This window comes from Eleginops maclovinus, chromosome 5 (genome assembly GCF_036324505.1).
Source record: "Eleginops maclovinus isolate JMC-PN-2008 ecotype Puerto Natales chromosome 5, JC_Emac_rtc_rv5, whole genome shotgun sequence".
NCBI classification, from domain to species: Eukaryota; Metazoa; Chordata; class Actinopteri; order Perciformes; family Eleginopidae; genus Eleginops; species Eleginops maclovinus.
In genome coordinates this window covers 12,226,863-12,239,343 of record NC_086353.1, presented here as the reverse complement: position 1 = coordinate 12,239,343, position 12,481 = coordinate 12,226,863, and the positions used below count along the sequence as shown (strand labels likewise).

Here is a 12,481-nt window from a genome sequence, read left to right as displayed (position 1 = left end):
CAATATCATCAATAATTCAACTATGTACTTTATTTTACTAACTAGTGCCAGGTTTTACTGCACAGCCATCCAACATGTTTTCTATCACAAATGCTTTGTTTAAATGAGAAAACAGGTATCAAAATAAGGACTTTATCTGCATGATTTGCATGTGATTTAGAATAATACTGAAGTGTGAAGTGTTGTGTGGTCTGTATAATAAACATCTGTACAGCTGAAGGAGCGTAACATAAACATCACAGCAGCAAATCAGCCGTCTCACACATCTCAGTTTATTCCAACTGTGATGCAGGCGATATATACTGCATATACACACCTTTTTTTATTGTGTGGCATTTATGTTTGTGTATTTCTATAGATGTATGTATGCATGTATGCATGTATGTATGTATGTATGTATGTATGTATGTATGTATGCATGTATGTATGTATGTATGTATGTATGTATGTATGTATGTATGTATGTATGTATGTATGTATGTATGTATGTATGAAATGTTTTCATTTCCCTTCAGTACTATGTCTGGGTTTTCGGTTTATTTGCAGTTTTTCTCCGGCCAATCAGTGAACAGAGGGAGTGGCTGAGAACGATGAAATTGAGGTCGTGCACAAGTTTGAGTTGTAGTTCAGCAATGGCGGTGGAGAAAGATGCGAGCGAAGGCAACGCTGCCGAATATCCAGAAGTTAAAGCCGGACCAAGAACAATCTTTGCTGAGTTTTGTTGGTGGCCATGATGTTGTGGCCCTCGGTTCAGGAAAAGTTTGATTTTCCAGCTCGCTCCATTAGTGGTGAAGGAGCATACGTCACAACCAAACTTCAACGATTGGTTATGGCAGATCCAGATCAATGGGGAGGTCCCAGACACTCTGTACAAATGAAATGTAGTACTAGAGCCTGGTAGGACCAGGCTATGCGTTACACTTATTATTAACTGGAAAGGGGGAGATAGTAATGTTTGTACTTATGAATTGTCTATGTGTTTTTGTGAAGCACTTTGTGTTACCACTGTGTATGAAAGGTGTTATAGAAATAAAACTTGATTTGATACGTACCAACATTAAATAACAATAACAGAGATTAGGAAAAATAAATAAATACTTTTTCCTCTTTTACCTTTTTTTGACTTCCCAGGAAAAAAAGAAATGTCTGTGTTGTATATCTGTAGCTATGACAATAAATAGTGAAACATTGGGAGAGGTAATCTGTCTAGGCTGAATCCAAAAGATGCTTGCTTATTCACTGCTGAATCAATGCTGGTCAGGGCAGAGCTAAAAATCCCTGTTTTTTTTAATCAACTGAATCAAAAGACTGGTGACGTTTTTGGTGATGTGTCAGTCGGAGCTGTGTGAAGTTGTGTTCAGTCAGGTAATAAGACCTCATGCTGCTATAATCACTCCCCTGCAGTCATGGTGGAAGTCAACACAAGTTCTATTTACATCCCCAGATATTATTCAATACGCTTTCACCTAGTCATCCTTCACTGTGAGGTGAATGTTTTCCAACCTCTGAAGCTTGAAATAGTCACAATTACAGTTAAATGCCACTATACTACAAGCATCTCTTTAAAACACAAGACCATTATTACTACTGCAATTATTTTCATATTGAACTGTGCAGAACAGAAACAATTGACCAGAGTTTTCTTGCTGGATTCATGTGTGTTGCATTCAGTGTCAGTCAACTTTAAGATTAATGAAAAGGCGTTTTTGATTTAGGCCTTGAGTCAATCTGAACAATAATTTAGTACGTTCCACAAATATTTCCAACTTTAGCCCCTTGTCCCTGGCTCTCGTGTCTAAAGCCATTTATTCCTATTGTGGAGCAAAATATTCTAAAATGGCTCATAAGTTTGTAGCTTTATTTGAAAAAACAGATGGGAACAGTAGTACAAAGAGCTGTTGTTGGAGACTATTTTCAGTTTCAACCCATAATTGGTGGCCTTGTGAGTTTGAACGGCAGCAGGACCGTTATTTTAAGATGGACCAGAAATAAACTCGTAATGAAGTTTGCGTCACGCGCTGCAACAGTGTGGATGTACTGTACGTTTTTAATAGTTTTTTGTTTTGGGATCATGCTGATTCTTTTGGACACTAAAGGATGGGTTTTTTTTAGTAACAGGGTGGGATGAGAGACGGAGATGCTGTTGTAGAATTAGCAGCAGAGCCGTGTAGGCAAGAGAAGCATATCATCAGGGGAATATAACATATAAGGCGCAGTGTGTTTCATGGTAGTATTATTAGAGGGAAATCTTAGAATACAGAGCTATCTATTGAATAACCTGTCACCTCACTGCTGTCATGTAGAAGCGCCAGAACGGCAGAAAGAAATCCTGTTTATTGAAGAGTGTCTTGGGTGTTTTATTAAGTGCACTCTAGTCTGGTCAAGAATCCTCTATCTACTTATTGCACTTCTAATGAGACACACTATGGATCTCTGCTGTGTTACTGAGGCTGCATCCGCTCTCTAGATATAATTATAGGGTCTCTTCATCAGAGGCAAAAAAACTGACCGAGACCGAGAGCACACACACTGACGACAACATGACCACACACCAGCACAATACACACAACGAAGCACTCTCAGAGGCAGAGGGAAGGGGGAAAAAATGCAGGATTGTGTCAGATACATCCATCCCCCCGGGGTCTTCAATACCTCATTGGAATCATTTATTCCACCGGGGTTATGTCTCCTGCTTTGGACATAATTTAGTTGCAAAGTGACATGTCCCTCGCTGCAGCAGAACAGGGGTCTTTACAAACTGGCCCACCACCATCACACAGTGCATGTAGACCTACTATGTCTCATGTAGAATGAGTCAACGCCACAGGACTGCAGGCTGTTTCCTTTGTGAAGGGTATTATATATCATCCTCTGATATAATATGTTTCACCTCTTTATCCAGAGCAGAGCAGGCTATTAAAGGTCTCCTATTATGCTATATTTGAACAATACATTGTAGGGCAATATCTTTACAAAACTTGTCTGTGAAGTGTTTTGCTCAAAATACCACCCATTGTAGCATGCCTCACCCCCCTCTATTTCAGCCCTGTTCCTGAAGTGCTGATTCTGTGTCGCTTTAAATTTGAGCAGACCTGAAGCTGGCCACGCCATATTATGTTCCAAACCACATCAAGCATTCTTTCTGAAACACTTCTCAGTGTTTACACTAGAACAGTGACATTATATTTATATATACTCAAAGTCCCTCCTGCAGACATCCTGCTGAACACACAGACACACAGAAGTGCTGCGGAGGGGATTCAGCTCGCGACTGTATATTGCGGACGATAGGTTGGGACGTGTCACGTTTGTGGGACGTTGCCAGGAGTTCAATGTAAAGCCCGCCCACATTTCGGTTATGACGTCATAACCGAAGCAAATCTGGAACATCTCGTTTGTACCCCCGTTTTCAGAGATGTGGGTAAGGAGGAAAAGAGAGGGGGTTGTATTTTCTGACACTTTGTGAGTCTCCTTACACACCGGGGACACATATTTAAGTATAAAAGACTTCAAAAAGTGCATTTTTCATAATAGGGGACCTTTAAGAGTCACTGTTTTCAGCCCCACCTAATAATGTATTTTCTCTTTCTTCCACTGGTCGTTCTGAGAAGTTGGAACATGTCAGTGGAGTTTTCTATCCTCATTTGAAGCCGATTCGCTGCTTAACTGGTGGCAAAATCTGAGCATGTAACAGCTAAAGCTCTCTTGAGGTTTTCAAAGTACACCTATGGCGCCTAGGACTTCTGAGAGTAGTTTTAATGAAAGACCAACTATCCATTCTGTCTGTTTAATAATTCCTCTTAATTACCTGGGGCCTCCCATCGGCCCAATACCCACAAGGCCTCCTTCCATCTCCGCCAGCACCTGTAGCTGCAACGCCTGCAAGCAAGCCCTCTGTGCCAGGCCTTGTCATTTAGTTTGATGGAGTATAATTGTTTATTTTATCTAATTAATTGATTCTACGGAGGTGAAAACCCTTGTCTGCTGGTCACAAAACAAGAAAACATCTGCACTGACTTAATGCCCTGTTTTCATGGGTGAACAAAGTCTGACTGATAGACAATATTTACTTCAAGTGGACTTGATGGTAAACAACCTAGTCAATTAAAGATGTGTATTATTATAAGAAAATGGCTTAAAGACAAAGAAAATAAAACTGGTGCTGTATTATTTATTTTAGTTTAACCTGGTTGCACTCTCCTCTCCTTCGGGTGAGGCGTGCCCCATCATAAACTACATGGCTGTTTAAAAGTGTGATAAGTAATGTGACTAGCTGAGCTTTAATTATTAATAATTACCACAGCTTTCTATTTATATTCCACTTTAACCAGCCCATTGTGTGCACTGCTTGATGTCTTTGAACAGAAATAGCAAATTTGCTCGATCTCATTGACCTTGAGCATGTGACTAAAGCTGACTTCTGTAAAAAATAAAAGTGGAAATATAAAAAAACAACTCAAGAGTTTACTTGATTGTGAAAAGGTCTCTTTAAATACTCAGGCGTGGAGTCCCGTCTCTTTTATTTCCTTCATATTTAGCATCAGAAATATATATTTAAAATGAGTGTATGATCAAAGTAAATTTGTTTATTACTTATTTAGTTTACAAAGAGTATGCAGTTGGTCATGTCATGCCATGTCTATACATCAAACTCAATAAAGTACATTAAAGTGAGCACCCAGAGAGGGGTTAATCTGGGCTGGACAAACATCTCTTCTATCTGAAATGACTGAAAAGCTTAGTCCTTGTCCTCACAACCTCACAAGATTATATTCAATCTTTTTAATTTAAACATAAGTGGATCTACTGATACTCTATGAACTGCTTTATCTGAAAGAGCTTTCAAATTCATTAAAAAAAGGCACAAAGATTTGAAGCTGATAACCGGATGTACTATTAGAGGTTGCCATGATTATCCAACACGAAAGGGGCTCAACATTTTGTTTTATTTGTATCTGCTCATCTGGAGTATGTAGTCTCGTCTTGAAGGGGGGTGGGTGATTTAGCCTTCAAATAATATCACAATATTTCTGGGAAATATTATCACTAGATCAGTGAAAGATATGATAAGACACAATTCTATCTGTAAGTCAGAAAATACTCTCCTAAAGTACCATTTCACATCTTCAAATCTTTTTTTTTTTTTGCCGACTAACAGTAAAAAAACAAAGATATAACATTTAAAAAGGATATCGGAAGCTGAATCATTTTCTGATCTTGCTTTCCTCTTACCCTGGACTTTAATCCAAGATCCAATCTCTCATAATACCGGACACATTAACCACAGTAATATAAGCCCATACACTCCCCTCCACTTAGGCCTACAGTAAGTGTCCAGACACACAGTTACATGTCCTCTGTTTCTCTTTCCTCACCTTCCAATTAACCCCCCCGAAAGCTTTACTCTACCTTTCAGCCTTTACCTCTGTCTCGCTGATCACTAGCTCCTCTGCTTCATTAGGAGGAAAAAAAAGCCCTGACAACTGTCGCTCTCCCCCACCGAGCTGACGCTTTTCCTTCATGTTCAAGTCTGTACAAGCGGAGGGGCAATTTTCTCCTCACAGTTCTCAAGTCAAAGCCAGGTAATTGACAAGTTTCCCCCACTGAGGGTCAAATGGTGACAGATCCATTGACACTTCTTACAGTTTAGCAAACACAGCCGGGGGGGGGTGTCAAAGAACTCCCCCCTGTGAATGATGCTGCAAATGGTTGTATAATACCTACAAGGCAGAATTAGATTTCAAGACAAATAGTTTTGGATACACAAAGATGTCACTGCATAAAACTGGCCAGTAATTGTATTTTTTGTCCATCAAATGTTCACCTGCTGCAGTACAGTGGCACACACACACACACACACACACACACACACACACACACACACACACACACACACACACACACACACACACACACACACACACACACACACACACACACACACACACACACACACACACACACACACAGTGTTGCAGAAGTAGTTGTGCATGAGACAAGAAAACATAAGGCTCACAATATACAAAACCTGGAAGTCCAAAATAAGCTGAGAAAGAAAAACATTAAAATCCAGGTGAAAGAGAAGATGTAAAATAGTAAATGTTTAAAGATTTCTTTAGATTGTACAACAAAATATAGACTTCCTTGAAACACAAATAGGAAATATGTTTGTGTGTGTTTGCTGGCAATTATATTTCTTAGTAAATAAGACTGAATCAGTAGATCAGACTTAAAACCAATCAGATTCCACAACAAACAAATATAAATGTATATTATTATGTGTATTTGGCTGTTTTAAGAACAAATTGCTTACCAACCTGTCAAGATTTCCTCATTAAAATAAACTAACCATCATCACATCGACTTATTTCTTCCTCTGATTTAATTAAACAGTCTTCTTCTACCTTTCATCATTTCCCTCTCCCTCTCTGAAAACATAATTATCATCTTATCACAATTATCACTCGGCAAAGTAATCTGCATGACATGATTTTGAGTCCTTATGTCTGTTTCCCGTCCGCCTTTTCAGGACAGAATCATCAAGTGTTACTCAATCTGGTTGGGCTATCAACCCCCCCCCCCCCCCCCCCTCAGCAGCGCTCATCTCCGAACCTCCACCCTTCCCTCAGCCGCTTGATCTTGTCTTTTGTTCTATCGCTCTCTTCCAACCGTCTGAAGTATCATATGTAAAAAATAAATAATAACCTACCACTGAGTGTGTCAGTGGAAGAGCTTCAAAAGGCCTCCCTTTGGCACGAAAAAGTGACATGTTCTGATTGAATTCCTGCATATGCCATCGCAGACATTGTGATCACGTTATTAGCGAACAGATACAGGGTGAGGACGGATCTGTAGCTCCAGTCCTGCATCAGGGAGGAGTAAAACCAGTTTAGCTACAGTTTGTATTCTGTTCAGGTTAAACAAAGCCTGCACAAACAGATATCTACGAAAAACTGGTTGGCTGCCGACTTCAGTAACAGAAAAGCACACAGAGAAGCTGAGCATCGTGGGTAGAGAGGCGGCATCACAGCGTTGGGCCCTCTGTTCTCTATTCTTAGCTGCTCTTCCTCCTTCTCTCACAGTCACACATGACTAGGTATAGAAGAGGAGAGGTAGCAAAGACATCTTGAGTTTGTCTCCAACAAAAATGGGATGGGGTTTATACTCGGTTTACAGTTTGTGTGGATTTTCAGTTAACCACAATCTATTTCATACTAAAAATGTAACATGGTACAATATGCATCATGTTTTTGTACTTACGCAGGGGGCGTGTGACCGACTTTGTACCCTGTGTGTGAATGGGCACAACCAATGGGAGGGTTTTCAGCCCCTGCAGGAAGCATATCGAAGTGTCATTGGGTAAAATACTTAAGGTAACGTTTTGGTTTTTTTAGATAAAAAGGAAATATAATATATAAAAAATTATAATAATACTTGTATTTACTCTAGAAGAGATTGTGTATCATGAGAGGCATTTAAGAACAACACCTAGCAACTGTGTTAATATTATATCCTCGTTTTTCCTCTTGAGTGTTTTGCATGCATCATTTTTGAAAGTCTTTTCTGAAGCATTGTTTAACTACTTTGCTCTTCTCTCTCTCTCTCGCTCTCTGAGTAAACAATAAACACCAGGCTGCTCAGCACCTGTAATCCTTCAACGACTCAATCAACATTTGTAAAGCTGCTCACACGAGGCTTGCAAACCAAAAAAAGCCAGCCGGCTGTCTGAGAGTTTTCAGTGCCCACACATCGATGCCCCTCTATCACAGCACTACACTGCGAGGTCCCCCCCTCCCCCTGTTTTGATCGGTGGACCGCGCTCCTTGGATTTAGTAATCCCCTCTACCCAACCCACACTCTCCCAAAACATGCAGCATCACGACGCTGCAAACACACGCCCCTCCTGGGCCCTGTTGCTTACGCACTCAGAGCTACATCTGTCTACAAAGCTGCCTCCTTCATCCACTGTCAGTGCAGCTCCCTCTGGATTTACCGCCTGCGCCTGGATCTCTGCTCGTCTGTCTCTTTTTCTGTCTGCCACGCCTTAACCCCCTCGTGCACTCATGTTTTCTCCCCTCTTTTTTTGGGGGGGGGGTGGAAAATCTGCTCTGTAAACACAGTTCACATGCAGCCATTTCAAGCCTGCAGTGTCAGCCAACACCCAACCGTCGAGCGTAGGCTGAAGTTTAGATTGAAATATCGTGGGGAGGAATTCGGGAGAGTGCAGTGTGTGTGCAGCATATGCGAGTGAGGAGTAATGCAGTAGTTCTGCTCAGTGTTGGAGCTGTTGTGAAGTAGGGACATCACCAGCTGTCACACTTCTCCTCCTAAGTCACGCTTCGACAAAGAGGCGCATCATAATTAGATAGTTACATCAGATCAGAGTCGGTGAATGCGAGTGTGGAAAAGCTTGGTTGAGATTTGTGAGCATTAACTAGTCTCATCCAAAGCAAAAAAAAGACAATCCAGCCAAGAATCTCATCCGTGATGCCACCAAGAGACAAGTCCTGGCGCTGCTCCATTGGCAGCAGCCGGACACTGTGACAGAACGTGGGATTTGAGCATTTTTCTGTTGCAGAAATGTCTGGTCTAAAAGCTGATTTTGTGCACATTAATGTCACATGTGAACTCTCTTTCTCTCCTCTCTTGTACTTTTTGTCACACTGCCTCTTAGACAAGTCTTTTAATTATCTTTACACAACCTTTCGATTTTTAAATGTGGCTTTTATCAGTCTTAATTGAGTCAACTCCAGCTGAAAGGAGCACAGGCTCTGCGGTAAAATAGGCTCCAGCTTCCCGTCCTGCTGCTTTATACGGTAACTATTGTCCTGCTGCTTTATACGGTAACTATTGTCCAGACCGGTTTCCCCTTGTGAAACAGCACAACGCAGCGTTTTGAAGGCTTATTGAAGCAAGGGCCTAGTTATCCTTTATCTCAACACTATGCTCCCTCACAAAGCACCTCAAGAAAAAATGTGTGACTTGTGAAAATGTGTAAAAAAAATTCAATTTGGTTTCATCAGCACTATTGGTGTTCTGCATGATTTCCTGTCCTCTGATTGGTCTAGCTCAAAATCAAAACATTACACATGAGCTTAACAAGTAGATTCTAACATAATGATGTGTGCAATTTGTCAAAAAATGAAACGATGACTTTCGAAAAACAAAGAATTATTACTATTTTTATAAATATATTCAGTTTGAGAGACAATTTCTGAAATATTTGGTTGAAAAAAGGGAAGTGTAAGATGACTGTCAGAACAGTGTACAGCTTATTGAACCCCTTGTAAACTACAAGTATACAGCCGCAGAAAAAATCAAGAGAGAACTTCAGCATTATCATTTCCTCTTGTTTTATTATTTATAGGAATGACTGAGTTAATTTTAAATGTTTTATTGTATTCTATAAACTACTGACAATTTTTCTTTGTGTTGGAATTCAACAAACACTGGAATGGCTGCCATACATGTAGAGATAAAGATTTAAGAACAATTTGGAGTGGTCTCTAAATTTTTTCCGGAGCTGTAGATGAAGTATAAAATGTCTACCTTATTCAACCAAAACAAACCAACGGGCAGATCCTCAAAGCTATTATCTCAAGAAGCACCAGATGTGTCTTTACAAAATATCGCATGATCCAATACTCAACATGAAAAATCTGCAGATGTGTTTTAACCAAATGTTTCCACTGGCTCAGAAGTCGTTCATGACCACGAGCGAGGACTTTTTCATCGGTTAAACATAGGTCGAATTAACGGATCAAACTGGGAAAAGAAACGCTTGCCACTGTTGGATATTTTGTTAATTTCAGATTCTAGGACAGAGTTAGGACTAGAAATAAATGTGATTAGTTATTTGTAGTTAATTGTTTGAAAAATACTGAAAATAATATTATATGAAATACTGCCAATTCACTAACAAGATGTCACCTTGGACTCTGAGCTACCGTGCGGCTATTTTTCAAATATTTACTGATGTTTTAATATACTACATAGATTGAATAATCAAAAAAAGGATAGCTAGAGTCTAAGGCTGGACTTGAATATTCGCTGAATCTGATATTTTTTTTGGTTGGGCAGGAATTTGATTTGATTTGTTTGTTTTTTTCTTTTTGCCAGGCTACCAAAAAACACATTTTGTCAGCACATTCCAGCAGCACTATGTTTTTGCTTTAATTGCAGTGTTGAAATGTGGAAAATATAAACCATCTCATCTTGGGAGCCTGACGTCCCTCTCGATCAAAGCAGTGAACGCCACGCTTCGGTTCACGTTGGCCATTAAAGGGAAGACAAAAAAACGAAGACCGCAGCTATGTGGGAATGAATATTAGCTGTAGATTACTTCCAGAGCTCAGGAGCCCAAAAGGTTGTTTCGGGACAGCCATAACAGATCAATCAATAAAAAAAATAATAGCCAGGAGTTAGGAGCAAGAAGTTTGGAGCAAAAGTTGAGCTGAAACTCGACTCAGCAGATGAAAAAGCCACTGGAGTTTCTGTTGGGAAAAGTCACACACACATATTTCAACTAGTGGAAAAGTTTGCCTACCTTGAACATTGCCAGCCCGGATCTCCTCTCTGCTCTTCAGAACTGGCATGATGGAGTGATCTGGGATTCGACTCCTCCTCTCATAGCCTCGGATGAAGGGATGGTAGACAGAGGAAGTCACGCAGAGCTGCCTGAGGTGGGGTCCTGCAGGGCGAGGGGTGAGGCGCTCTTTAGCTTGGGTGAGGGCGTAGGTGGGCGATGCTGGGGAGGTATCTGTGTGTGTATGTGTCTTAAAGTGGAGTAATATGTACAAAGGACGCTTAATAACTTGCTGATGTTACATATAGAGTTGACTGCCAACTCAAAATGTCAGCGCGTGTGAACTAAATATGTTGAGCGTTGAGGGGACGCTGTTTCATTCGTCTCTTCCCATCCAACTCTCTTCCTCCGACGCTCGTGATGTAGCTCTCCAAGGTCTCCTCCCTGAAGTCTGCAAGTGTGTGAACACAGTTGCCGTGGAGATGAGAAGATGAGCTGCAGTGGGTGTGTATGTACTCCTCTTCCTCTTCTTCTTTTTCTTCTTCTTGTTCTTTCCTCCCTTCCTTCCTTCCTTCTTCTTAGGCTTTCTTGCCTTCGCTTTGCTTTAGCCAGTCATGTTGATGATCAGTTTTCCTCTTCCTCAGTCTGTCGGGGGGGAGGAAGAAGAGAAGGACAGAGTCAGATGGCAGCGAGCGGCCGGGGATGGATGTGTTGTTGGTGAAGGCTCAATGCCACTGTGGGCACAAGTCAATTGCCTCTGAGGTCAAGGCTTAGCTCAGCCGTGCCGCTGTGTCTACATGCCCCCTCTCACTGCACTCTCGCTGTGTGGAGCGTTGTTGCCTAGTAATATCGCTGGGCTATTTTCTGCATAGATGATGCTGGGAGCACTTTTTTATATTCTTGTTTTACTGAAAGACTTGTTTTAAGACTGTTCATATCAAGATGGCTCTACTTTAATATCCACTTGTTGCAATTCAAGAAGAAAAGCTGCTTTTTTATTGGTTTAATTTGCTTTTCAACCTGATGAGGTATCCTGATTGGTTAGGTTAAGCCCAAAAAGGTCATTCTCATCTGGGTATTAGCCGTTTTTCAGGGGAATTTATTGTAGCAATATAAATATATGTATAAGTATTAAAATATCAAATCACATACACTGGGATATATTTATTCCTCATGTTTATCTGTACTCATTTTAGACTTGATTTACTCTCAAAGTTTTCAAAATAACACCCGTCCTTGCGATGGCTTGTGCTACTATTATGCCGAACTGTGACACTTTTTCATAGTTTTTCCTCTCACGTTGATTATCTCACAACGTGTGCCCTTTGAAATTTAAAAAGTTTGTATTTAATCAATATTCGAGACACTAGAGTGTAGAAAAAATGAAGAGACCACTCCATATGTTTCTTAAATCTTTATCTCTACATGTATGGCAGCCATTCCAGTGTCTGTTGAATTCCAACACAGAGAAATTGTCAGTAGTTTATAGAAAATAATAATAATTTTAAAAATCCTTTAACTCAAAGACATACCTATAAATAATAAAACAAGAGAAAATGATGAAGCTGAAGGGGCCTCTTAATTTTTTACGTGGCTGTATACATTAAGCTGGTTGATCAGGGAGGTTAAGTGTGTTCCATAGAGTTTTAGCTCCCTGGATAAAAAGGTACACCAACTTTAGCTGATACTGTGTAAATGTTTCATTTTCCAATGATTTATGAGGAAAATTAATACAGGAATCACTTTAAACGTATTTTTGGTCGAGCCACAGTAATTGTTTTGTTGTGTCAAATGTTTCTAACTTAACGTCTTTTACTTAAGAGTTTACATTTTCCTGTGAAATAATCACAGGAACATTTTCATCTGGAAATGTGTGTGTTTGTTTATCTGAGTATTTTGAGGAAGTCGGATATTTAGGTATACACAATTTAGCCTTAGGAAATTTGTCAGAGGATA

At 40.2% G+C, this 12,481-nt stretch overlaps 1 protein-coding gene across 1 annotated transcript in view; it reads right to left on the bottom strand.

Moving 5' to 3' along the window:
• The window catches only part of grin2bb (glutamate receptor, ionotropic, N-methyl D-aspartate 2B, genome duplicate b), a 96,231-nt gene that overhangs the window by 78,015 nt on the left and 5,735 nt on the right, over positions 1–12,481 (bottom strand). Inside the window, exon 2 of the mRNA XM_063882790.1 lies at positions 10,547–11,170. Coding sequence (XP_063738860.1) covers positions 10,547–10,555 — 9 coding nt within the window. The 5' untranslated portion in view covers positions 10,556–11,170. The remainder of the gene's footprint in view (positions 1–10,546; positions 11,171–12,481) is intronic.